Here is a 22,893-nt window from a genome sequence, read left to right on the forward strand (position 1 = left end):
CGTTTTATTTACATTTCCGCCTTCTTGCTGCTTAAATTCATTGCATCTTTTTTCTCATAATGACGAACATTGTAGCTTACATTGGCATCCATTTATACATGAGATATCTTTGTTTCTACAGCAGTGGGCAGGTCCAACAAGGTTCTGAATGTTGATAAAAACAGAGAAAGGTCGATAAGATCTATTATATTATCGACTTCCGCCTGAACGGGGAACCAACTCCCAACCAGATAGGTATGCAGGAATTTAAGGAGCCATGGAGGAAGGTCAGTAGGATTGCCAATGCATACCAGGCAGCTTATCGAATATGATGTCGTTGATGCCAAAGTGCAGGGCGCATTCAGCACTTTTATAACAATCCATTTGCCATGCGGTACACATTTGTCATACTCAGGTTGAGTAGGTCTGCTCTGTTTTGCTTATATCAATGCTTTGAAAGATTGATGAACGATGTTTCGTGTCCCGGGTGATTCTGACATGAGTTTTAGGAGACACATCAAGCTCTTGTGCAATTTCGATAAGCACCAGCTATGTCCTTCCTGACGCTCGTCTAGATCATGCTGTCATTTCAGGTTGGACCTCGAAAATGATCTCAGAGGTCTCAACGTGCATATTACACATTTTTAGTTTATTGCCATTGCTGCATTTGTGAACACTCTTTTGGAACCTCCAGTGCCTATAGATATGCTTGGGACTATGGGGTAAGACGTCGGTTGGATGAAAAGAATTCTTATTAGAGTGCCAGAGAAAAACGAGCAGATCACGGACACCCCCATATGAATGCACCTGTCGCGGGTATCTGATATTCGCACTTTTGAGCGGTGGAGCCCACGTACAAGTCCAAATCCGTGCCGAGCACACCCTAAAAGACGTTCAGTTAGAAAAGAAAAGGCCCGATTACAGGTAGGCAATGGAGCAGATATTTTACAGAAATCAAAAGCTAGCAATGTGCAAACAAAGATGCCGCCGAGAAACGAAAACTAGATACAAGAACAAATACAAAGCAAGCTCGCAGCCTCTTTCATGCAAGAATTATCCATAGGAGGTTTAGGGATAATAATAAGGTTTTCCACAAAAGAGCTAGGTATATGCACGGCGCACAGCGACCATCCCACGTGGAGCATATGCTTCAAGGACTCTTCCAATAATAGCCAGACGAATATGCGTACATGTCATGCACCTCCTGGTTATCGCACCTTCTTGCCTCTGGAGTAATATACTGAAAGGGTCGAGGGGGAAACAAGACTGTCGTAGATGGCGTCGGTGTCGGAGGAGGAGGAGGGGATCCAAGTGGCCGTTTCCTTTTGATGTTACTTGCGCGTGTTTTATAGTTTTTGTGGCCGGATCTTTTTCTTGAGTGCGTCTTCTGATGCTGTATAACAAATTAATGATTTGAAAGAAAAATTCAGTAAAGCAAAGAAATCAGCTCACCGCCCGCATATTATCCTGCCTCGTAAACGCCATTCCACAGCCATCCATAGGACAGATATATGGTCTTAAATTCAAATGAATGCGATTGTGTCTGGACAAATGTCCGCTGGTGGAAAACGTCTTTTCACAGCCTTCCCAGGTGCAAGCGTAGCGCTTCTTGGCGAGGGAAGCCAATACTTCGTCCCGAGTCGTGGGGGATGACCGTACAGGTGTTTCGGTATCTTTAGAATTTGAGCTTGAAGTTGAATTAGTGGGACTTGCAGACGCTATTGGTGCTGGTGGTGGTGATGAGCCTCTCATGTGAGGTGGAGAATCCGGATGCAATGGATATTCTTCTATAAATTCCCTCTCCTCAGGGGCGTCTTCAGAAGGATCCGCAACCTGGTCCCGCGGGACTTCCCTAGGGAGATTTCCACTGTAGCGTATATGAGTCGTAGAATCCGAATGGACAGAGTACTGTCCAGAGCACTCTTTCTTTACTTGTTCGCCGGGAGTCGCTTCCTCGTACTCTCCAACAGGATATCTTCCAAAGTACTCATTTTGGATTCGTTCCCCCGAAACCGTAGGCGGCACCCCGCCCCATCCAACACCAAGTGTTCTTGCACTTGAATAGACCGGCCACACAAGACTCTCTTGATGATGCGTGTCCTGAAACGAGGCAGACGTTTGATTCACAAACCTCCACTCAACATCCGTTCTCTGCATAGGAGCAAAAGGATATCCAGATCTCGGGGCGGATAAAGGGGGTACTGCAAATGTCGTTGAAATAGTGGGCAGAGAGTGAGAGCGCTTCAAGAAGGATGAAGAAGGCGGCGGTGCCGGCGGAGGATAAGCATAAACGTATGCTCGTGGAAGCATACTTCCTCCTGGCTGCTGTAGAAGCTGCTGTTGCTGCTGTTGCTGTGGTTGTTGTCGTTCATGACAGTATGCCTGTACGTGAGTCAATGTCCTCCTTCTTCCATCTTGCAATTCTTCCTGATGTTCCATCAATAATAACCGTTAAAAACAAAAAAAAGAGCAGTCTCTGCAAAAAACGGCCAGAACGAAATGCACGCGTAATCAGGTCAATGATGAATTTCCGATATAGATATATACATCACGTGAAATGGTAGCAGAGGCTTAAAAGGCTTTTTGAAGGAAAACATCGCAAGGAATCCATTTAACAAGAATAGGGAATTGGGGTAGAGATGGTCTTTGTGGAGGTGCAAAGAGTTTGGCAAAGGGTTGAGATCTTTTGCTTGCTTGCTTATTTGGAGGTGCGTAGATGAAGCAGCAAGGCCATGCATCTACGCACACACGATCCTCGTTCTTGTCTTCATTTTGGGTCTTGATCTTCCACAATAGTGACTATTGACACACTGGTGTGTTATTTTTCAGCGCATTAGTCTTACTCACATCTTTTGTGGGTGTTCATTGCGTATCTGTAAACATGCATACATGCATATACATCTATACGGACACGCTTGGAGGTGGAAAGGAAAACGAGGTGATCGCAAGGATAACATAACCTGTGTCACTTGGATTACATAATCATTCATCCCGACGTTTGACCAACATACTGCCAATGTGTCGATTCATTCACGTTCTAATATAAGCTTTCATGTGCAGCTCCCATGTCTGTGAGGCAGGAACCCAAATTTGTTCTCTCTTTACATCATTGTCGACTTTGTCTCTTGGTTGACGAATAACGATGTAGGAAAAACAGTGCCTCCCCATATTTCCGCACTCTCAGTCAGCAAGAATATGCCGTGTTATTCCAGATTGTCTCACTTTTCCATGCCTGAGAGCATCGGTTCTTGAAGACTTTCCCTGCAGATGACACTGCTCCATGTTTGGAAGAGGTTTGAATCTCCAAAGACCCCAATGATTCAAAGCAAGCGTGGTCAATTTTCTGGCAAGCATGTGAGATGCTTTCCTGTTTGATTACTGTCATGAGAAAGATTTGTTAGCAGAAGTTTCCAAAATTGTCATTATTCAGATCAAGTCACTGGCAATAAAGTACAGATACTATACGGAATTTATTCATAGACAAAAGCAAATGTACAAAGATGCAAAAGCATTTTCTAGTCAGAGCTCCACTGCTCTACTACCTCCCTACTCATCAGTTTCTTTCCGGTGTATTTTGATAGCAACTTTATGCCAAGCATTCACGAGCACACCCCTCACATTCCATATCCCCTGCATACCCTCCGGTTGAGAATTATAGCTCTCGTCGATGGCTTTACACACAATCTCCATTTTATCTCCCTTTTTTGGAACGGGGACGCGGGCTTCCCAGATTGTCCACGCCCATGATGCGGATGGAGACTGATTAGGGCGATGGAGGGTTGCATCTGTCCAGGTTCGGCCACCATCTCCAGAGACGTCCACGCGGACGATACCGCGTCCTCCGCCACTAACGGCGTACCCCGTCACAGGAACGACAGATGACGAGGCATCCACCACCTCGTTCTTTGCTGGTGAGACAATTGCGCTCTGCACAGGCAGTTCTTGGATCGACGTTGCCTTTTCATAGTCTTCTTCTGACACATTATTTTTCGACGGACTAAATCCCTTGTAATCCTTCCTCTGCCAATGTGATTCACTCTCTTCGTCGCTCAACGAAATCCTGTCTACCCATTTGACAGACCGCGCAGCAACGTGTCCAGGCACAACCACCCGCAACGGCGCCCCGTGATCAACCGGTAAGTCCTCCCCGTTCATCTCGTACGCTAAAATCACGTCTCCGGTCGCGGATACGGCTTTGTCAATCGGTATTGAGGCACCGTAACCCTCTGCTCCGTGAAATTGAACATGTTTGATTTCCTCAGAGGGTGCATATCCCATCTCTTTCAATACATCTCGTAGTCGAACACCACTCCATACTGCTGTACCGATGGCTCCTTGCTCCCACTGGAGGCCGTTAACAGGCTTGACCTCGTGCATCTCCTTGCGCCTGTTTCCGGCGCATTGAAGCGTCACTGCCACTGAAACCTTTTCAAACTTTTCTTTCAGATCCGGTAGACTAAGCGACAGTGATCCGCTGGGCCCGTCAACTGTGAGCCGGTACGCACCACTCTTGATGTCAGGTACAGGTAAATGGTTCCGTACAAAGAATTTTGGATTAGGGGTCGTTTGCTGGTCGAGTGCCGTGATTGGGGTTTCGGCATTACATGGAAACTCGGATCTCACCACCAACGCTGGATCCCTCACCGGCTCATTCGCAAACAACCCCTTCAATGCTTCCCCGTCATCTGTCACTTCCTGCCCGGGTACGTCTCTCAAATCTCCAATTCGGAACTGTTCCAGTAACTCTCGAGTCTCTTTTGTCTTGTGAATAGCAAAGACCGCCCAAAAAGGGTCAATGGAGCGGCCGGCTGCCATGAGGATCTTATCACCTCCAGGATGGACGGCTACAAACTCTGTAATGTCGTATACGCCTTGTTCGTGTATCACCCATATACCAGTTTCTTTTGATGTATGTTGAGACACTTGCTCTCTTGTGTACACTCGTCGTTCTTTGCGGCCAAGATTTCTATCATCGGTATCTACCTGATGTGGCTCATGAACCAATGGAAACCCCACCATTCGATCCATATCTCGCCTGAGAACAAGTGGTCCATCGGAATAGAGACTAGGGGCGTACCATACGCCCAAAGCGCTCGCTACACCGATTCCAAGGAAGAGAGGGGCATTAGACCCAGGAACGTTCTTCCACGGGCCTGTTGAGAAAGGTTTGATTGGCACGCCAGGTCCTCCACCTCCTGCCCCTCTCCGAACACCCTCCAATGCACACTTGAGCGCCCGTCTTGTATATCGTAAAAGCATGTCGAAAAGGTCTGCTAAAATCCAAGCTACGAAGCCTCAGAACCTGGCCTTTTTATCAAAAACCCAGCTGACCAAACATCACGCACTCATGTGGGGTAATTGTGGGGTAAGACGCATTCTGATTGGACGCCCCGATGTGGGGTAATGCTTAGTTAAATCACGTGTGCGCAAAAAGTATGACGTGGCCGATAACTGCGCGAACAGGTTCAATTGAAGACGATGTTTAACATTACATGAGAATAATGATATATTTCAAGAATGTAAAAATGCTCAAAAAGCAAAAATGTCTGTACAAAAAAAAAAGTACACCCCATCTCCAATCCAAAAAAGAAAAATACAAAAATAAGATACAATAAACGACCGAAAAACACTTTATCCAACTACAACCACCTGCTCAATGTCCTCTTCATCCCACCTGGTTTCATAGCCTTCCTCCTCCTGCTCCTCTTCAACCCAAACCCCACCGTCATCAGCGTCTTGTACAATATGTCCGTCATCCAGCTCATCTTCTACGTGTTCAACTTCACCCTCCTGATCTACATGTTGATCACCCGGTACAGTATCATTTCTTAAAATTCGTTGCGAAAACCGTCGAAAGAGTGTAACAGCTTCCTCTTTCTGCGCTTCGTAGGTTTGTCCCTCAACCTGCACAACAACCGATTCCTCTTTGCGCTTCTTCCAGCTCCTTTCTTCCACTTCCCGCCGCTTTCGCCGCGCCTCTTCCCTCTTCCTCCGCAGATTGTCAGCAACTGCATCCTCAAAAGCTCTGAAAAACAGTTCAAGCATGATGAAAACATGAGTAGGCTGTTTCTTTTCCCGTTGGCCTTCTGGAACTTTTTTGTATGGTTCCCCAAACTCCACGTAGGTGTCCAAGTCTTCGCCGAGATATTTGGCGGCTGTTTTCCAAGCAGTCTTAAATTCGGCAGTTTTGGAGGCCAGGGTTGCCATGAGAGCTGTCATCCGTGCGAAAAACGGTTGGAGTGAGCTTGTGACGTAGGCGGCCGTCGTGGGATCAGATGAAAATGTGTGCGATTGGAGACGGGCTAATGTAGATTCGAGCGACCGCATCTGTTGAACCATGTCGCGCATATCGTAGTGCCGAATTTGTTTGAGGAGAGAGAAGTCAGAGGGAAGGTCCAGAACCTATCGATCATAAAAGTGAGTCACTCTCAATAAATACAAACGTAAACCACAGCGCAACTTACATCCCCTCTCGACCTTTCAACCATATCCACCAAGAAACTCATCAAACTCCATTTTCCATCCGCGCTTTTGACATCCCTCAGCCTCGCCAACCCATCCACTTTAACACCCAGCGCTCGTGCTTCTTTGCCCATCCAAGGTCGGAAGCCCGCACCTCCCCTAGCTCCATTCGAGTATTCATAATTGGTCAAGTTTCCCAGTTCCAATACACTCCTTAGCAACACTTTGAGCTTTTCGCTCGTCTTAATCTCTTCGCATACCGTGATACATTTATCGAGTTTGGACACAATCTCCGTGACTTCGTGATCAGCTGAGGCGTTCAAAAGGGACGCTGTCACCATTTCAGTGATGTCGGGCGTCTGCATCATCTCAATCATGAACTGCTCCGCGGGTGCCAAAGGAGGTGCGTCGGGTTTGGGAGGTGAGGACAAGTGCGTATGGAGCATAAGACGTTCCTCTGGAGTCGGCAAAAGCTTTTGAACCATGGTGAGATCATCGGCTGAGAGCGTTTCGACGTCCATAGTGCGGACTGCCTGTACGATTTCGAGTGTCCCAAGACCCCGGCGGGTAAACCGGGAGAGACCGATAGAGACATTGTTAGCGCGTCGAAGGTCGAGAAGATTAGTGAATTGGGCTCTGGAAATAAATAACCGCATTATACACAACGTTTCATAAAATATACATGACACGTCAGTCAACGTACCTCTGGACCATTTTTGGTTTGGTCTTGGAAGGATTATCTCTATCCGTTCCCGGAACAATACAAAACAACTCTAAAAAAAATCTTGTCAGCGCGACCCACTCTAAAAAGTGTCTTGAACACTACAAACCTTCAAAACGTTGCACATCCAATTGAACTCCGTCCTCACCGACGCCCACAGCCGGTGCAAGTTCGTTCCAGACAGACCCTTCCACATCGCGGATTTCGTCCCAATGGACTCGAGCTCGGACACGCGGCTTGGAGGTTGATGGGCTTGATGGCGTAGACATGGGGAGCGCTCCTGACGCAGGTGGTGGTGGCGGGGGAGGAGGGGGAGGGGGAGGGGGTGGCGGCGGTGGTGGAGGAGGAGGGGGAGCGACAACAGGCTCAGATACCTCCTCAACATTCGGACTACCAATGGGAGGCGGCAGCAGATTTACCACGCCCGCCAATACAGGCCTCGTGGTTTCCGACATTGACGACTTTCGCACTGGAGCGGAGGGAGATCTCCTCTCTGCCTTCTCTGGCCGCTCCGCCAACCCTGGAGGTAACGGCCACGGCATCGGACTCTTTTTCTCCCTGTCTGGACTCCCAACCTCAGCGGCAATGGCCTTCAGCTCCCCCATTAATTCTAACAATCCCGCCTCGCTTGCCGTAGACCGCGCCCCACCGGCAGAACTCGAACTGGAAACCGACGCTCCGCGCATACTCTTCATTTGATCCAATACCTCTTTTAAGGATGACGTCGCGCCCAAATTCTTTCCATCGTCACCGCCATATCCGGATCTCGGAGACCCAAAACTTCGACTCCGCCGTCTATTTACACCTCGTTGGATTCCTGCCCGCTCTCCTCCCTCCAGTCCCACATCCGAACCTCGTCGCCCCTTCTCTTCGCTCGTTCGCTTCCGTCCTATGGCCTTTGCGGCCTGTTCCAACAACTCTTCCATCCTCTTAATAGCACGTCCCGTCTCCGTAGGACTAGTCGCCTCCTCATAGACTTTTGGGACTGGGGAAATAACGCCCATGCGTGCTTCGTGGACTCCAACCCCTTGCAATGGACCTGTTTGATCTACGTCCCGCGCGGTTTCGGGTGATTTACCCCGCCCACCTGATGAAGACCCAGATGAGCGAAGAGAGTCCGCGGCTGGTGATCCTGTAGATACCGAACTCGTCGATCTTCCCGAAGAGGCAGACGTGACATTTCGCGGCGCAGACGTAGACTTGGAATCTTCGCCGACGACGTGCCCCTGGTTGGGTAAGCCGGCGGTCGGCTGTTTTGCATCATCCAGTTGCCTGTTGGTTGGAAGTGGATCCCCCTCTCGAGGTGCCGCAGCGAGCGACTTACCAACCGAGCTAGACCCATTGGCACCTTCTTGGCCACGCAATTGCTGAATATACTTTGTCGCGGCCCGAAGGTCATTGTTTGTCCGTTGGAGCGCAAAACAGGCTGGTCATATCAATTGCGGTTAGTAAAAGACTAGGGTACATCAAGCGGGATGGAACTCACCCAAGATCCGAGAAGTTCCCATTCCCTCCAATACATTCAACGCCGACTCCTTCACTCTAACGCCATGTCCAGCAACCAGCCTAGCCAAGCATCTCGTCAAACCTCTGTCGAGCATCTGAACATACCCACCCCCCGTTTTCACTACCGCATTGCTACTTTCTGAAAACACCAAATAAACGCAAAACTGTTCCGTCACGTGTCGCAACTCTACTTCTCGTGGGGCAACTTCCAGATCCCGCTTAGCGACGCGAATGACGCCGGGTAGCATGAAGCCGGTATGAAAGGACAAGCTGGCGATGGTGGTCACTTGTGCCGAGTTTAATACTGGGTCAGGTATGTGGAACAACCGTACTTGGATATCCGAATCCAGAAACAGCTGTTGATCGGGTGATATGCGAAACACTGTTTTTCCCGTCACATCTACGTAAGCTGATGGTGTTGACCCGTTCACCACATCCTCACCGCTCGCATATTGTCTCGAGCGAATCAAAGACGAATACACCATCTTGCCGTTCTGGTATACTTCCACACTAGGTTCATTTACAGCCTGCATTCCTTCCACAATCACGCGATGAAGTTTCAGCACCTTGGGATTGGGTAAGCTTCCACCCAGCTCCACAATATGATTGAAATACCCAACGTATCGCCTCAGCGCAACCGTAGCCCACGCCGCCTCACCACGAGTTCGTCGCCGGATAAAGTATTCAAATGCCTCATTCGCATCCATAAAGGTCTCGCTGTATCGAAGGTAACAGGCAATCGCCACCCCCGTCCGTCCCAATCCCGTTGAACATTGAAAAACCGCAACGTGTCGCGGGTCAAGGGATAGCCAAGCGTGTACGGATCGGCAAATGTCAAATAGCGTACGCAAGCTCATGGCGTATGCCTTGGATAATCCAAATGAAACAACTTGGTTCCCAAAATGCGTGGTATCGTACGCTCCTGCCACAGTGTCGCCTATATGGAAACCCGCCATGTCAAAGTCGATTACGACAAAACGTGAACCCCCAAGCCAATGCACTACTCACCAGCCAAATTCCAAACCAGATATCTTCCCGGATACCTCGTATTCAAAAATCTCGCAACATCGTCCACATTGTTCCTTCGACTCCTTTTATCCGTCCGCTGCTTCCAGCACGCACCCATGGCAATCAATCGATCCGTTATGCGGGATATATCCAGTCGGTGTAACAGTTTGCGGAATTGGGGGTCGTCGGGGATTGGTGGTGGTGCAGTGCCTGGTGCGGGTGGGTCCAGAGGATGAGAGGTGGGGTAAAAGTCATCGTGGGTGAGGAGTGGCCGGACGTATGTGGCCCCTGCATGTTGTGTTAAACATCCGGTAAAGTTGACGTGACGGACGTGTACAAACCTGTGGAACCTGTGCCCCACACATCCTCGCTACCCCTCCGTTGACTCCCAGAAGTGACCTAGACGATCAAGCAAGACTCGTCAGCGACTTTGGGCTCTTTGGATCTTCAAATATCAGTAACTCACCTGTCCAAATGGCATACAAAATCTACTCGATACAATCTAGGGACAGCGCTACAAAGAGCGCACAGAGACAATCACGAACCCGTGCAGAAACCCCTACTACTATAACCACTTGTCTGTATCCCAATGTCTAACAAACCATCAATAGTTGCGTAATGGCAACAATCTACTCTGATCTCTAAAATGCTAATGTCAAATCCCGCCGCTCTCTCTCCAACCTTCAAGGGTGCAGCACCAGGGTACAATGTCACGTGATTAACAAGGGTCGAACTTCAAAAAAAGTTAATACGATGCCAAATAAATCTATTCCAATGTGTGAAATCCCTTCTACGCACTCCGAAAAACTAGCTACCCCCCAACTATATACACAAATAAATCATATAACGTTTATCAGATTGCAGAGCCTATGCTTCTACGACGACATCTCTCATGATTCGCTCTCCATTAGCACTCTGCATTTGAGCGCTTCTCGCCCCTCTGCTTAGGTTCCCGCTCAACGGTTGCCTCACCTCAAACGCACCCGTACCCCCTTTCACCACTTTGCCAAGTACGAGTCGCGCTGAAGGAGATTCCAAGGGATCAAAATCTCCAGTCCTAAAAATCAAGGTATGACAGTCAATAAATGCTCCTGAAAGAAAACCAAAACAAGATACATACAAGGTCGCCGTTGTCAAAAATGATGTAGTAGTTTCAAAACTCATCTGCGCAAACGGGCTAGGGTTTGATGCCATTCCCATACGGTTGAATGGTTTGTATCCTCCTTCAAAAGTCATGTAATCCGCAATCAAACTCAAATGCCGGTTGTCGACATTGATACCATAAACACCAAAGACGCTCGCGATTTCTTGCATAATAGCTGCTCGCGCGGCTTCAACACCGTAGGTGGACAGAACGGCCGCAATGTCGTTTGTGTAGATTTTGGTCACATCAATGAGATTGGCAAAGTCCCACATACCGCGCAGATTGACACCATCTGCACCAATGTTGACCGAGGTATCGTTTTCCGATTCATTGGGGAGAGGGTAGCTTCGTTGTATACCGCGGACTTCGTGAATGACGACTGAGTGGCATACTTGCTCCGCGAGAGCTACCATGAGCAACTTTTTGGTATTGGCCGCAAACTATGGAATTAATCCAAGGTTAGCATTCAGCTCTGTGACTGCGCAACCTAGTTGTGTGTCACTCACCTGCATTGTCAATTCGCACCATCGACCTCCCTGGTCCATCTTGTAGCCAACAACAAATTTGCTGCTCTCCTTGATTTTCTCCTCTCTTGTCTTCTCATCCGCATCCACGTTCTCCTCGGGCTCACCATCCTCGTCATCGCTCGCACCATCCTCCTGAGATATGGCCTCTTTAATGACCTCCTCATCTTCCTCATCTGGAGCATCATACGATGCATGCTGAACCCTATTCTTTGCTCGCTTTGCATTCGCAGCATCTCCATCCTCTCCATCAACATCGGATCCGGCATCCTCCTCATCATCTAACCCTCCCTCTTCCTGGTCCTTTTTACCTTTAGCCTTTGTATTGCTCACCCCATCTTCATCATTATCGTCCCCAGTGCTGCGGCGTACCTTGCCGCCACCCTCATCAAAACTGCCCAATCCGACCCCAATCTTCTCATCGTCCTCAGCATCATCAGATTTGCGTATCTTTGCTTTCAAATCTCTCACAATGGCCCTTTCCAAAGCCGGCACAAATCGCTTCTCAATCACGCGTCCAAGGTCTTCGACAGTGAGCCCATGTTCCTTCTCATAAGCCTTACGCGGCCAGAACTGGAGTCGAAGCGTCAAAATCTTCTTTCGAGTCAGATCATCCCCCTTGCCGCTCAACTGTTCTCGCACCGTTACACCTTCCATAACCTGACCAAGAACCAACCGACTGATTTGCTTGCAGAGCTTGTCGCCCTTGTCTTTGGCTCCCTCCAAAAGAGGTAGTCTCATCATCGGCGTTTTGATCGATGCGGAAGCCGTCATAATAATTTCACGCAGACGAGGGATACCAAGGGTCACGTTCTTGGCACCGAAACCGGCAAAATGGAAAGTGTTCAGTGTCATTTGGGTGGAGGGTTCTCCAATACTCTGCGCAGCGAGCAGTCCAACCGCCTCTCCAGGCTCCACAAGAGAGTTCATGTATTTTAGATTCATCAGCATTTTGAACCGGGCATCCGATACCGGTTCCCCAGACCATGCTGTGTGCTTGCCATCGGTCCCATTCTTGGCTGTACCTTTCTTCTTGGAAAGCAATAACCCCGCGGGATTCTTTTCAACATACGTGTCCAAGTCTTCCGCAAACTTTTCGCTGACGGCTCCCAGTACCCTACTAGGACTGAACCTCTCCAAAACGGGATCCGTGTTTGTCTCTTTTCCTTTACGTATCCTCTTTCGCACCCGATCAACACTATCAGTATCGATATTCGCCTTTGCAAGCCGCTTGGGGTCGTATCGCTTAACAAGTGCTCGGTAATTCATGGCGCAGAAATCAAACTTTGTCAAAGTCTTTTGCTTTGTCACGTCCAATGAATCCTCGCCGTAATGAAACTGGACCACAGACCCATCCGAATCCCGGACCGTGTGGTCGTAATGGACGCGTAAACCTTCCAGTGGTTTGATTAGACATCTTTGAAGATATCCAGACCGAGATGTCTTGACGGCAGTATCGATCAACCCCTCACGACCAGCCATGCAATGGAAAAAATACTCTTGTGGCTTGATGCCAGTCAAGAAACGTCCCGTGATAAATCCACCGGACCTTGCCGCCGTATCAAACGGTAGGAAACTAGGTAACGTTTTCCCAGAAATCATTGTGGGGACACGACGACCCTCCAACTCTTGTTGCCCCAAGAGGCACGAGATTTGCGACACGTTCACGTTGGAACCCTTAGCACCAGATACTGTCATCATCTGCATGTTATTCCTGGGGAAAGGTTTCAAGAGCTGATCCGGCACGGTGCTGGAAATGATATTCGAGGTCACGCGGTTGGTCTTGCTCTTCATTGCCGCATCCAATCCAGCCATCTTTTCATCGACTCTCAATACGCCTTCTAATTTTTGCTTCAGACGCAGCTCGCCTTCGGGTCCTTGAACAAGAGGCTTTCCATCCTTATCTTGTAATCCGACGTACTCCATTACAGCTTCACGGCCCATCGTCCGAGACTCTTGGATCAATTCTCGGCGTTTGTTATCGCCAGAGGGCGTTAAACGCAAATCGTCCATTCGACACGAGAATCCCACCATTTGGAGGTAGGAAGTGAACAAGCGTCCAAGGATTGACAACAGTTTTCCCGCATAGGGTGGACCGTAAATTTCGTAGACAGCATGAACCAGACCGTTCGCGCTGGCACCGAACTGCGATTTGTCCAGTACTCCGGTGAGGAGATGTCCGTCCATGAAAAGGACAGCTTGCTCTTCAGGTGCAGTGGGACCCCAAGCCTTTGCTGGAATTCTGGCTTTAGATTTGAGATTGAGTGGCTCAGATCCTGCAGTCAAGTTCAAGAGCACTGTAGTAATCTAGAATGACAGAAATACGAGTCAGTTAAAACACGCGACAGTATATCACGGAAATAGAAAGGTGCTGCTACTCACCACTTGTTTTCCCGTCCACAACATTCTCGGCCTGTAAAAGGTAGGCTCGATCGTGACAACTCGTCCACCATCCCCAATAATCAACTCTTGTTCAATGTTACCATTCCCAACTGTGTTTCCAGCCATTCCTTCCGGTCTCAAGCAAGAATAGACGAGTTGCATGTACTCCTCTCTGGTGAAAACAGTGTCTCGACTACACATATCCACACCTGCATCGACATGGTCCTGGATCAAACCACGTAGAACACCGCCGTCTGTAGGTACAAGGTACTGCTTGTCGGTACGTGCAATCAACATGGCCTCTGCTCTGCCGATTTCATTTTGAGGGAAATGAGCATTCATTTCGTCACCGTCGAAATCGGCATTGTACGTGTTGCAGTTGGCATAGTGCATTCTAATGGTTTTCTCTCCGGGCAAGACACGGGCAGTATGCGCCATGATAGAGGGCTTATGCAACGTAGGCTGACGGTTGAGTAGTAGGAAATCACCGTTGCGGAGATGACGAAGCACTTTTTTATTAATGTGAGACTGATGCTGAGCTGTAATGAACGAAATAGAATATTAAAACCGGATTTGCTTCAAAAACGTAAAAAATCAAATCTCATACCATCGCTCGTTGTGCCAGAAATGGTTGGGGTGAGCAACTGATTCGCAATTGCCGTCCGTCCACCTTCATCAAAGATGGCCAAGTTTACCATCGTGCCATCCTCGTTTTGAACATGGGTTGCGCCGGGCCATTTCAGCGGGCCATTGATTACTGCCCGTCGCAACTCTTTCACGTTATGATGGGTTACCGGTTCCGGGTACGTCAATTTTGTGGCAAAGACTGGTGGAATTCCAATTTCGCTCGTCTCTATATAAGGGTCAGGACTAATAACACTACGGGCCGCAAAATTGACACGCTTTCCCATCATGTGTTTACGGAATAATCCCTCCTTTTTCTCAAGCAGCTGTCGGATACCCAAGGGAGCCATCTTGCCCCCAGCAGTCAGGGGTGCTTTCGAACTGTCAATCAAGAAATTCACGCTCATTTGCAACTTGATCCATGCTTCCACAGTGCGCTTCAAAAACTCTGCTTTGCGGTCTCGGTATAGCTTGCTATCTTTGTCAGCAATAACCGCCAACGCCTCTCGTTCCTGGGCTCGCAAGTCCTGAATCATCAGATTTGCTTTGAGAACCTCGGTAAGATGTGTGTTCTGGGGATGCTCGTACAACATGTCGTTCATTTTAGAAACTGGACGGAACCGGGTGGGGGTGACGGACACAACATCCAAGAAAAACATGGTCCAGCTTGAGGTCCGCGCTCCGTTCTCTACAGACGTGGCACCGTATAAAAGATCGAATATCGTTTGTTCCCGCGCCCACAGTAGTTTAAAATGCTCTTGAACTTCCATGGGGGTTAAAAACTTGTCACGGTTTGCGACAACCTCAGTTTCCTCTTCCTCGTCGTCTTCCTCGACATCCGCAGCAGTATCTTGAGCGGATAATGACCTAATACTTTGTATACCCATTGAACGGGCATCATCAATGTCCATAGAGTCGGGCTTGGGGTAGGTCAAATTTTCTTCTTGGACTGCGTCGGATGCTGCAGCAGCAGCACCACCAAAGAGCTTCTCAAATTTGAGCCCTCGGGCATCCATAAGGGACTTTTGCTTAGTACTGAGCGATTTTTGAAATATCTTGTGTTCCCCTTCTTTTCTGAACTTTGGACTTTGTCCCCGGCAGTTGCTACAACTATTACTCGGTATGGCCCCAAGGAATTGTCGCTCCAATTTCCGAAGGTTTTCAGTGATCAATGTTGCTTTCCGTAACACACCACTTTCTGGCATGTTGGCCAAACATTGCTCCACATAGGCATCTATTCTCGCCAACGTTTCTTCTTCCGTTTTCGGCCCGGTACCAAGTTCCTCATCAATATCCATGCCATTCTCCTCCCCTTCCTCTTCCTCGCCTTCATCCTCATCTCCCTCCTCAGCTTCATCATCAATCAACTTTGTCTTTTTGTTTTCTTTCTTGGCCTTTTTGGACTTTGCGCCTCCGCCTATCCGAAGACCTTTCAGGGACACAGCTTCATCAAGGCCAGCGGCTTCCGTAATGAGACCAGCGTAGATCAGTTTAAGCTTTGCGCCAAAGTGGGCAATGACTATGCGGGAGGAACGAAGACGGTGGCAAAAGAAACAGAGGGATTGTAGGAGTTTGTACATGAGTCGAAAGGTGATGGGATTATAAACAGGGGCCGCGAGATCAATGTGACCGAAATGGCCAGGACACGAAAAGTAACCGAGGGAGCATGTCCCACAACTGCAAAAGAAGACAATCGTCAGAATGTACGTCAGATGTAACGCTCACAATACCACACGTACCTAGCACCCTTGTCATGCGGTCCCAAGCACGGGTCATAAAGACCGCCTTTAGTAGGATGGTTTAAGTTGTCAAACAAGAGGGGATTTGTGATTTGCTTCACCGAAAGTTTACGAATATCATTTGAAGTCAGGAATGAGAATGCCACTGACGTGACCTCTCTGGAGACGGGATTCGCAATGTTCATGGTGGATTTAGAGTCCACCCGCCGCCGGAAATGCCAGAGTTGGAGATGACCAAAATGCGCGTTTTGGCTTTGGCGGAAGCGGTGACCAAAGGACGACGGTACGGTGCGGATTCAGTAGTTGGGACTAAATGTAGTGTCCTTGGAGTTTATCTCTGTCAGAACTGACCCACACCTGCCCCACACTGCAGTGTATCGTAGTCGTCGTCCTCGTCGTCGACCGAGATCGGAGTTTCCTAAAGGAGTCATTCGCACGACAAAAATAAAAATACACGTGAGAGCTCTTGTTGCCATGTCAACTGAACTTTGGTCTTGCAATGACATCCTTGTGGCCTTGTGGATGAACTGGATGGTCGATGGGAGGTAGGCAATACGCACAGGAGAGTCAAGTATGGCGTAATGGAGGGGGAAGCCTCTCAAAAAAGGACCTTTCAGGAAATGGCTCTGGCCCAAGCACATGTTTGCCAAAGATACTTTTATTGCAATGTCATTGAATGTCCAAATTCATGAACATTTTCAGCTAGCTTGTAAATATTGATGGGAACATGCTGTTTGAACCCAATGCTCGTATGCAGACCTCAACATGTCTCTAACCTTGAATGGATAGAGTCTTTTCCCGAGTATGGACCCAATTGCAAAGACCTTTATGAACGGCTAAGCCTCTCACACTTTCCAATGATGACATCATCTCCCATTTCACACCTTTTTTGACTTTTAGCTTTCAAAGAGTTCATTCAAGAGAAATGACCTCACTGATTGGGGGGAAAAGCAAGGTAAGCAAGGTTTAAACGGGGGGGCTTTTGTTCAAAAGAGTTACTTTTTCCGCATTATTCCAGAGGAGCGATAAGTGTGTGCATAATGACATCAAAGCTACATTTATAAATAAAAAAGGGCAGCGTTTCCTCTTTTTTGGCTATCTCTACGTTATCTACAGAGTTTATTATATTTCTTTTTTTTTTTTGGAATAAACAATGCATGGCATTTTGAGCAGACTTGTTGGCGCATTCACGCCCTCCACAACTCCCGCGGATGCACCCACAAGAAGAAACGCAACCATAACCGTAGACCAACTCGTGGAAGAATGGCACGACATTCTCTCCGCGCGCTCAAAAGTGTCCTACGAAAATATATCCCATCGAGAACTCTTTTACCGTCTTATGAATATTGAACTGTACCCAGATGCTCTCTATGCAGCTCGCGACTTTCTTCAGTCAAGACTTGAACAAGCCCTCGACGCAGCTGAAAAAGATGCACGAAACGAGGATCCATCCTCTTCCTTGGCCGCCGCACTGAAGGATGGATATTGTCCCAATACCTTGGAAAAGTACATGTTGAAATCGCACCAAACGACCATGGACGCGTTTCATGCGTACCGAAGAGAATGGGATGAGAGGATGGGTGAAGGGGAGGGCATTGAGACTGCCAATAGAATGTTTCCCGACAGAGAGTTTGCTCGGTGGTGGCTAATTCAGAATGCTCCAACAAAGCTAGTCGATGGAAGTTGGTAAGCATATCGAACTACAATCAAGGTGGTTTTCATATTGCTGAATTGTATAATCTTGGTCAACAGGCTGCAAAATGTTCTCAGTCCAGAAACACCATCTGATCTACGCCGCTTCGCGCTGCCCTTGTATCAAACGTTTGCAGAAGAACTCGGGGAAGGACTTGCCGTACAGAATCACGTAAATGTTTACAATGTCTGTCTCTCCAGTGAAGGGTAAGTAGATTTCTTTTGTGCATTGGGGGCCCTTAACACGTAACGTTTCTGATATAAATTCGAACAGCATTCATCTTCCCGATGCAAGCACACGAGCATTCGCCTATCACCCAGACATCCTTGACTCTGCATATGAGCGAGGCGTGGTTCAAATGGCTCTCGGTCAGTTTGCAGGCAATGCCATGTTTCCTGAAGTGATGGGATACAATTTTGGGTGCGTCGATGCATTTCATGTCTCCCACCAGTATTATGTTGGCTAAAACGACCTTGCTCTCAGATATGAGCAGCTTCCGTTACACCTCCTAGTAACCACCCACGAATTCCGACAAATGGGTATTGACTACAATTACTTTCAGCTGCATGTAACCATTGATAATGCGGCAACTGGACATGCCCATATGGCGACAAAGGCTGTCATTGATTATCTAGATTATATCAAATGCACGCAGGGTGAAGAAGCGTAAGTAGCTGCACTGCAACTGTCTTGGGCCGTCTTTTGTCTAATGTTTTCAATCTAGCATGCACAATCATTGGCGACGAATTCTTGCAGGATACTACCTAAGTGAATCCAACCCTCTTAAAACGTCACTCGACACCCGTCGGGATGAACACCGTAAAAAGTACCAGCAACCCCAACCGCAAGATCAAACGTTCGAGACATATACGCAAGCCATGCGCGCCATCCTTGAACAGAAATCGCCCTTTGCACATAAGATTCACTCCCCAGAAATCTGTCTTGGTGCCCTTCCACTAAGCACTTGGCTTGACCCCAAACACATTTCCACCCGTTCGGCAGCGCTCGTCGAGGAGCTAGCCCGATCGCGGTGGGTGACACCAGGCAACCCTTCTGAAAGTGCTCTATTGAAAGACTTGTGCAGCTTTGGTGGAGGCATGTTTGGGGTTTTTACCAAGGAAGAAAGGAAGATTATCGAAGCTTGGATCAGAGGGCTCGCGGAACAGAGAGCTCAGGACGATGGAACCAAAACATGTCCGATATCAAACGCAACTAGCGTTACCTCGAATGCTACCTGCCCTTTTACATCAAAACAATTCACACAAGCTCAAAATCCCCCTCCGACCGACAAGGAAATCGACGAGTCACTGAAAGCTATGTTGACCCTCATCAAGACCAAAGCACCTCTTGCGCGCAAAAGGCACGGTTCCATATCACTCACCGACAGCAGCGGGCAAACCCGTCGGATTGACGACTGGTTCGACCATCCAGAAGGGCTCCTAGACGCCTTAAAGTCCAGCGGGTTTGTCTCGGGTGAAATCAGTCGATTAGAAATGTCCATCAAGAAGGGAAGTGGGCGAATGGGTAGTTATTTTACGGACAGCGAGAGAAAAGTTGTCGAGAGATGGGTTAGGGCCGGGGCTCCCCTACCCCGCTATTCTTCTTCTACACTCTCACAAGAGGAAGGTGAAAGTAGACCGCAGCCAACATCAGCGCAAATCGCACCGGCCGCCGAAGTTCCATCCACAGATCCGACGGCTATCACTCTCGCCACAACCGTCATCGCCCATCACACTCAACCCACATTCAACGTACCACCCAAACCAACACCGTTCCATCTTCCTCTCCCTCCTAAAAACCTCCTCCCTCCAGAGATTCTCTACAAACTCTTGAAAACCACCACCCCTCTCTCACACCATCTGTCCTACATGCTCCTCCAAACACCACCAACTCTTACCTCAACACCCAAAACACCCATGACAACCCTCCCCCTCCTCCTCCTCCTTCCAACGGCCCCGCTTTCAAAACTCTTTTCACCCAAATCGCATCCCAAACCCCTCCAAACTGCCCTTTTGAATCTACATACCAATCTCCAACCCCTCGCTAGCATTATCGAAACGACTCTCAAACTGCTGAATGTGTATGAGCCCTATGACCTCGATACGGGGTATACTCTCCTTGCAAATTACGTGCTCGCAGTGGGGAATGTCGGAAATGCGCGGATGGACGACGTTATTTCTTGTACTAGATTTATGGTGGAAGATGTTTTACCGGTTTTTGTAGGATTTGTACCCAATGTAGGAACTTTGAAGCAAATGCAGTGTGGAAATATTGTTGGGGAGATTAATGAGTCGTGGAGGGAAGTGAAGAGAGTCTGGGGAAAGGAAATCGCCAGAGGCGTGCTTGGAGAGGTTTGGAAGTCGAGTGGAGGTGCCTATCAGCACAAAAACTAAGTTACGGCAGCTGCACTATCTTGCTGCATCAAATGGAAAACATGGATATATCAATGTAATATATGTAATATCTTGGCTCATTGCCAGCAGAGTAGTAGCCTATACCCCGCAGTGCCCAAGATAGCAGACCTACTCTAATGATCCTACAACTCTATATACAACCCTATGCTGGCATCCCCACTAATCACCCTCTTCGCCGTCGTTACCCTCTTCCTCCCCGCTATCATTGCTACTATCATCCCCTTCACCGACACCCCCCAAAACACTCCCAACAACCCCAGCAGCCTCCGCAACGCCCTGCAATCCGCCCGGTAGGAACGGCGCCACATTACCCAAATGTCCAATAGCTTCGGCAGCCATAGAAATATAGTTTGTACTGGATGATAGGACATTAGAGAGATTCAATGCTGTTTTACAGCGGTCAGACGATGAGATGAGAGACATACGGTGGGGCAAAATTGACAATTGCAACATACCAACGCCAGATACCACCAAACTTCCTACTCCAGCGACCACACCTCCCTCCACAGCCGCCCCAAACCCCTGACTCAATGCCTTGACAGCTTTGTTCTCGGCAATGGCATCCCCTCCTAGAGCACCTGCAGCGGTCGAAAGAAGTTGGCCAGTTGTGTACTTGTTGAGCAGATCGGCAGTTGTTTCCACGCGCATTTGTGTCGTCCCTGTTTTTTATAATTTGGACACGGTGTCATATATCCGTAAAGGTTTACGACCGTGAAACGTCAAGCATGACACTTACGCCTTCCAAATTTCCCAACCAATCCACCACCAACCCCTCTCGCCACCGCTCCAGCTGTCGCCAACAGCCCAGCCATTTCGCCACCGCCCACAACCGCAACAGGTCCCGCAGCGACTTGTGCCGCATTTCCGAGATGCGAAATGGTTTCTCCAGCACGAGCAGCAAGTGTTTCGTAAAAAGAACGAGAAACGAGGAGAGTAGTCCTACGACGGGCAACTGCGCCCTTTTTGGGTTTTTTGGACCTCTTCTTGCCACTGGGTTTGAGCTTGGTGATGGTGCGTGCGGATTCATCGTCGGACCACTCATCTATCCAGAGGGTCTCGTCCGCATCGAGGAAAATATCAGTGTCGTCATCATTGTCAGAATCTGCAGTATTCAAGTCCCGCTAAAGAAAAAACGTAATGTGAGATCCTGCGAAAATGGAAACCGCTCTACTACTTACATGTGCGTCCTTCTCTACCTCCTCCTCCTGATTTTGCTGTAACACACTCAGATTTTGCTCTGCTCTCCGCGTAATAACCGTGCCTCTTCGCACATCAGTAGACACTCTCCTCAAAGTCATTTTCCTGTCAACACCATCAACGTGTTCCAAAGGCTTCCTCATAATAGTCGCTGACCGAACCACCCTGGTAATTTTCCGTTGAAGCAATGGGGCATTCCGTTCTGAAGGTTCCTCAAAAGTCGATAACCGTCGCGTGGTTTTACGCGTAATAGTCACTCCACGGGTTGCAAGTATACACGAACCCCTTCGTATCGTACTTTTTCGCCGCAAAACGTCAGGTCCTGTGGGAATTTGCAATTCTGTCGAATTGGAGTGCTCTTCATCGACCCATGCCTTATCATCAACGTCAAAAAACTCTTCGTCTTCGCTTTCCTCTGGGTTTTCCACCTTCCACCCTTCTCCAGTCTCATTTAACTGTCGACCTCCGTTCAATGCACGCATCAGCTCTTCCTCGTTCGTCACAACAAGTGTCTGTCGTCTAGATAGTGATGGTCTCGCGGGGAAGGCTGTGACGCTCCGGACGACCCTTCTGGACATTGGAGACGGACTACGTGAACCACTCGAGAAAGATTGCGGGGAGGACGGTGTCAAAAGCTCTCCCCCCTAGAATTGAGATAGTCAATCAACAGTTTTCAAGGTATCTTGCAACTTGTGGCGGCATACATACTAGTCGTCTTCCTCTTGTCCCATTTCGTGTCGGACGGGATCTCGGCAATTGAAAGTCCAAATCAAGTGCAACCATATCCTCCATCCCGGGTTTCTCCACACGACAATCGACCTGGTGAAAACGAACACTTTTGGAGCGCGGTAGAGAAGAAAAGGTCCTGTCGGCTGGCGTAAGGTTGATGGAAGGTACGGGGTTGTTGGGTATCTAATGCACCATTAAGTAAGCGCTGGTTTCCTGAAACCTAACCTCTCCATTTCCTCTCGGTACTGACCTGTACCTCCTCGATACGCTCTGCAGACTTTGACAAAACCTCGGGTTCCAGCCCAGACGCTACGTCTTCGTTCCCTCTCTCACCTAAACCAAAAAGCAAGGGCAAAGCACGTGGTCAACTAAAACCATAACAATACTAAATGAATTCAAAGTCATTGACAAGATGCTCACCTATGCCGTCCTTGAACCTCCTAACCACAGCGTGCGCCCTCGTCAGGCGCTTGAACGCATTACGCTGGAGGCCATTCGGTCCAGGTGATATATCCTCTAGTTCCTCTTCTTCAATGTCAGGTGGAGAATGAGAAGGATAGAGGGTTGGTTGTGTCATTGGGAAACACTAATGCCCCTGCTGTCGCGCAGGAAAGAAGGGGTGCGGAGGATCTTTGAAAGATTCAACGGGTTGCTGACGAAATTCGCTTGAGCCTCGGCACGTGATGTTCTATAGTGTCCGATTGAAGTGTTCTTTATTTTTACTTTGACATACAGTGCTGCAAAGCAAGAAATAAAAGGAAACCATCGTTC

At 48.5% G+C, this 22,893-nt stretch overlaps 7 protein-coding genes across 7 annotated transcripts; 1 reads left to right on the forward strand and 6 right to left on the reverse strand.

Moving 5' to 3' along the window:
- Window positions 1–1,422: 1,422 nt before the first annotated feature.
- SPPG_06648 (uncharacterized protein) lies at window positions 1,423–2,418 on the reverse strand (the record flags this gene model as incomplete). Its single annotated transcript, XM_016754849.1, has 1 exon — window positions 1,423–2,418. The coding sequence occupies one exon, from the start codon at window positions 2,416–2,418 to the stop codon at window positions 1,423–1,425; it is 996 nt and encodes a 331-aa protein (XP_016606289.1).
- A 1,004-nt stretch (window positions 2,419–3,422) lies between these two features.
- Window positions 3,423–5,293, reverse strand: SPPG_06649 (uncharacterized protein). Its single transcript, XM_016754850.1, has one exon. It carries the CDS (start codon window positions 5,236–5,238, stop codon window positions 3,526–3,528), a length of 1,713 nt encoding a protein of 570 aa, XP_016606290.1. The 5' UTR covers window positions 5,239–5,293; the 3' UTR covers window positions 3,423–3,525.
- Window positions 5,294–5,610: 317 nt separating this feature from the next.
- On the reverse strand, window positions 5,611–7,155 carry SPPG_06650 (uncharacterized protein; the record flags this gene model as incomplete). Its single annotated transcript, XM_016754851.1, has 3 exons — window positions 5,611–6,381; window positions 6,444–7,077; window positions 7,145–7,155. 3 exons carry the CDS (start codon window positions 7,153–7,155, stop codon window positions 5,611–5,613), a joined length of 1,416 nt encoding a protein of 471 aa, XP_016606291.1.
- A 108-nt stretch (window positions 7,156–7,263) lies between these two features.
- SPPG_06651 (uncharacterized protein) lies at window positions 7,264–10,330 on the reverse strand (the record flags this gene model as incomplete). The annotated part of the gene is made up of 5 exons (XM_016754852.1): window positions 10,143–10,330; window positions 10,018–10,075; window positions 9,677–9,964; window positions 8,649–9,605; window positions 7,264–8,588 (listed from the first exon to the last, which is right to left on the reverse strand). Exons 1-5 carry the CDS (start codon window positions 10,155–10,157, stop codon window positions 7,264–7,266), a joined length of 2,643 nt encoding a protein of 880 aa, XP_016606292.1. The 5' UTR covers window positions 10,158–10,330.
- A 95-nt stretch (window positions 10,331–10,425) lies between these two features.
- On the reverse strand, window positions 10,426–16,485 carry SPPG_06652 (DNA-directed RNA polymerase I core subunit RPA190). The gene is made up of 6 exons (XM_016754853.1): window positions 16,090–16,485; window positions 14,334–16,027; window positions 13,727–14,265; window positions 11,327–13,651; window positions 10,797–11,260; window positions 10,426–10,733 (listed from the first exon to the last, which is right to left on the reverse strand). The coding sequence occupies exons 1-6, from the start codon at window positions 16,272–16,274 to the stop codon at window positions 10,544–10,546; spliced, it is 5,397 nt and encodes a 1,798-aa protein (XP_016606293.1). The 5' UTR covers window positions 16,275–16,485; the 3' UTR covers window positions 10,426–10,543.
- A 515-nt stretch (window positions 16,486–17,000) lies between these two features.
- On the forward strand, window positions 17,001–20,356 carry SPPG_06653 (uncharacterized protein). The gene is made up of 6 exons (XM_016754854.1): window positions 17,001–17,044; window positions 17,108–17,775; window positions 17,842–17,988; window positions 18,056–18,202; window positions 18,266–18,448; window positions 18,507–20,356. Exons 2-6 carry the CDS (start codon window positions 17,243–17,245, stop codon window positions 20,173–20,175), a joined length of 2,679 nt encoding a protein of 892 aa, XP_016606294.1. The 5' UTR covers window positions 17,001–17,044; window positions 17,108–17,242; the 3' UTR covers window positions 20,176–20,356.
- On the reverse strand, window positions 20,222–22,754 carry SPPG_06654 (uncharacterized protein). Its single transcript, XM_016754855.1, has 7 exons — window positions 22,543–22,754; window positions 22,373–22,455; window positions 22,102–22,305; window positions 21,375–22,037; window positions 20,933–21,317; window positions 20,652–20,855; window positions 20,222–20,582 (listed from the first exon to the last, which is right to left on the reverse strand). The coding sequence occupies exons 1-7, from the start codon at window positions 22,697–22,699 to the stop codon at window positions 20,356–20,358; spliced, it is 1,923 nt and encodes a 640-aa protein (XP_016606295.1). The 5' UTR covers window positions 22,700–22,754; the 3' UTR covers window positions 20,222–20,355.
- Window positions 22,755–22,893: the final 139 nt, after the last annotated feature.

Source organism: Spizellomyces punctatus (assembly GCF_000182565.1).
Source record: "Spizellomyces punctatus DAOM BR117 chromosome Unknown supercont1.12, whole genome shotgun sequence".
Taxonomy (NCBI): domain Eukaryota; kingdom Fungi; phylum Chytridiomycota; class Chytridiomycetes; order Spizellomycetales; family Spizellomycetaceae; genus Spizellomyces; species Spizellomyces punctatus.

Coding starts and splice junctions, on each gene's coding strand:
- SPPG_06649 (XM_016754850.1), bottom strand. CDS start 5,238: ATGCTTTTACGATATACAAGACGGGCGCTCAAGTGTGCATTGGAGGGT.
- SPPG_06652 (XM_016754853.1), bottom strand. CDS start 16,274: ATGAACATTGCGAATCCCGTCTCCAGAGAGGTCACGTCAGTGGCATTC. Junction 13,652..13,726: donor TGTGGACGGGAAAACAAGTG/GTGAGTAGCAGC, acceptor CTGTCATTCTAG/ATTACTACAGTGCTCTTGAA. Junction 11,261..11,326: donor GGTGCGAATTGACAATGCAG/GTGAGTGACACA, acceptor TTAATTCCATAG/TTTGCGGCCAATACCAAAAA.
- SPPG_06653 (XM_016754854.1), top strand. CDS start 17,243: ATGCATGGCATTTTGAGCAGACTTGTTGGCGCATTCACGCCCTCCACA. Junction 17,989..18,055: donor GTCTGTCTCTCCAGTGAAGG/GTAAGTAGATTT, acceptor AAATTCGAACAG/CATTCATCTTCCCGATGCAA. Junction 18,203..18,265: donor GTGATGGGATACAATTTTGG/GTGCGTCGATGC, acceptor CCTTGCTCTCAG/ATATGAGCAGCTTCCGTTAC.
- SPPG_06654 (XM_016754855.1), bottom strand. CDS start 22,699: ATGACACAACCAACCCTCTATCCTTCTCATTCTCCACCTGACATTGAA. Junction 21,318..21,374: donor AGGTAGAGAAGGACGCACAT/GTAAGTAGTAGA, acceptor TTTTTTCTTTAG/CGGGACTTGAATACTGCAGA. Junction 20,583..20,651: donor TTTGGTGGTATCTGGCGTTG/GTATGTTGCAAT, acceptor GCTGTAAAACAG/CATTGAATCTCTCTAATGTC.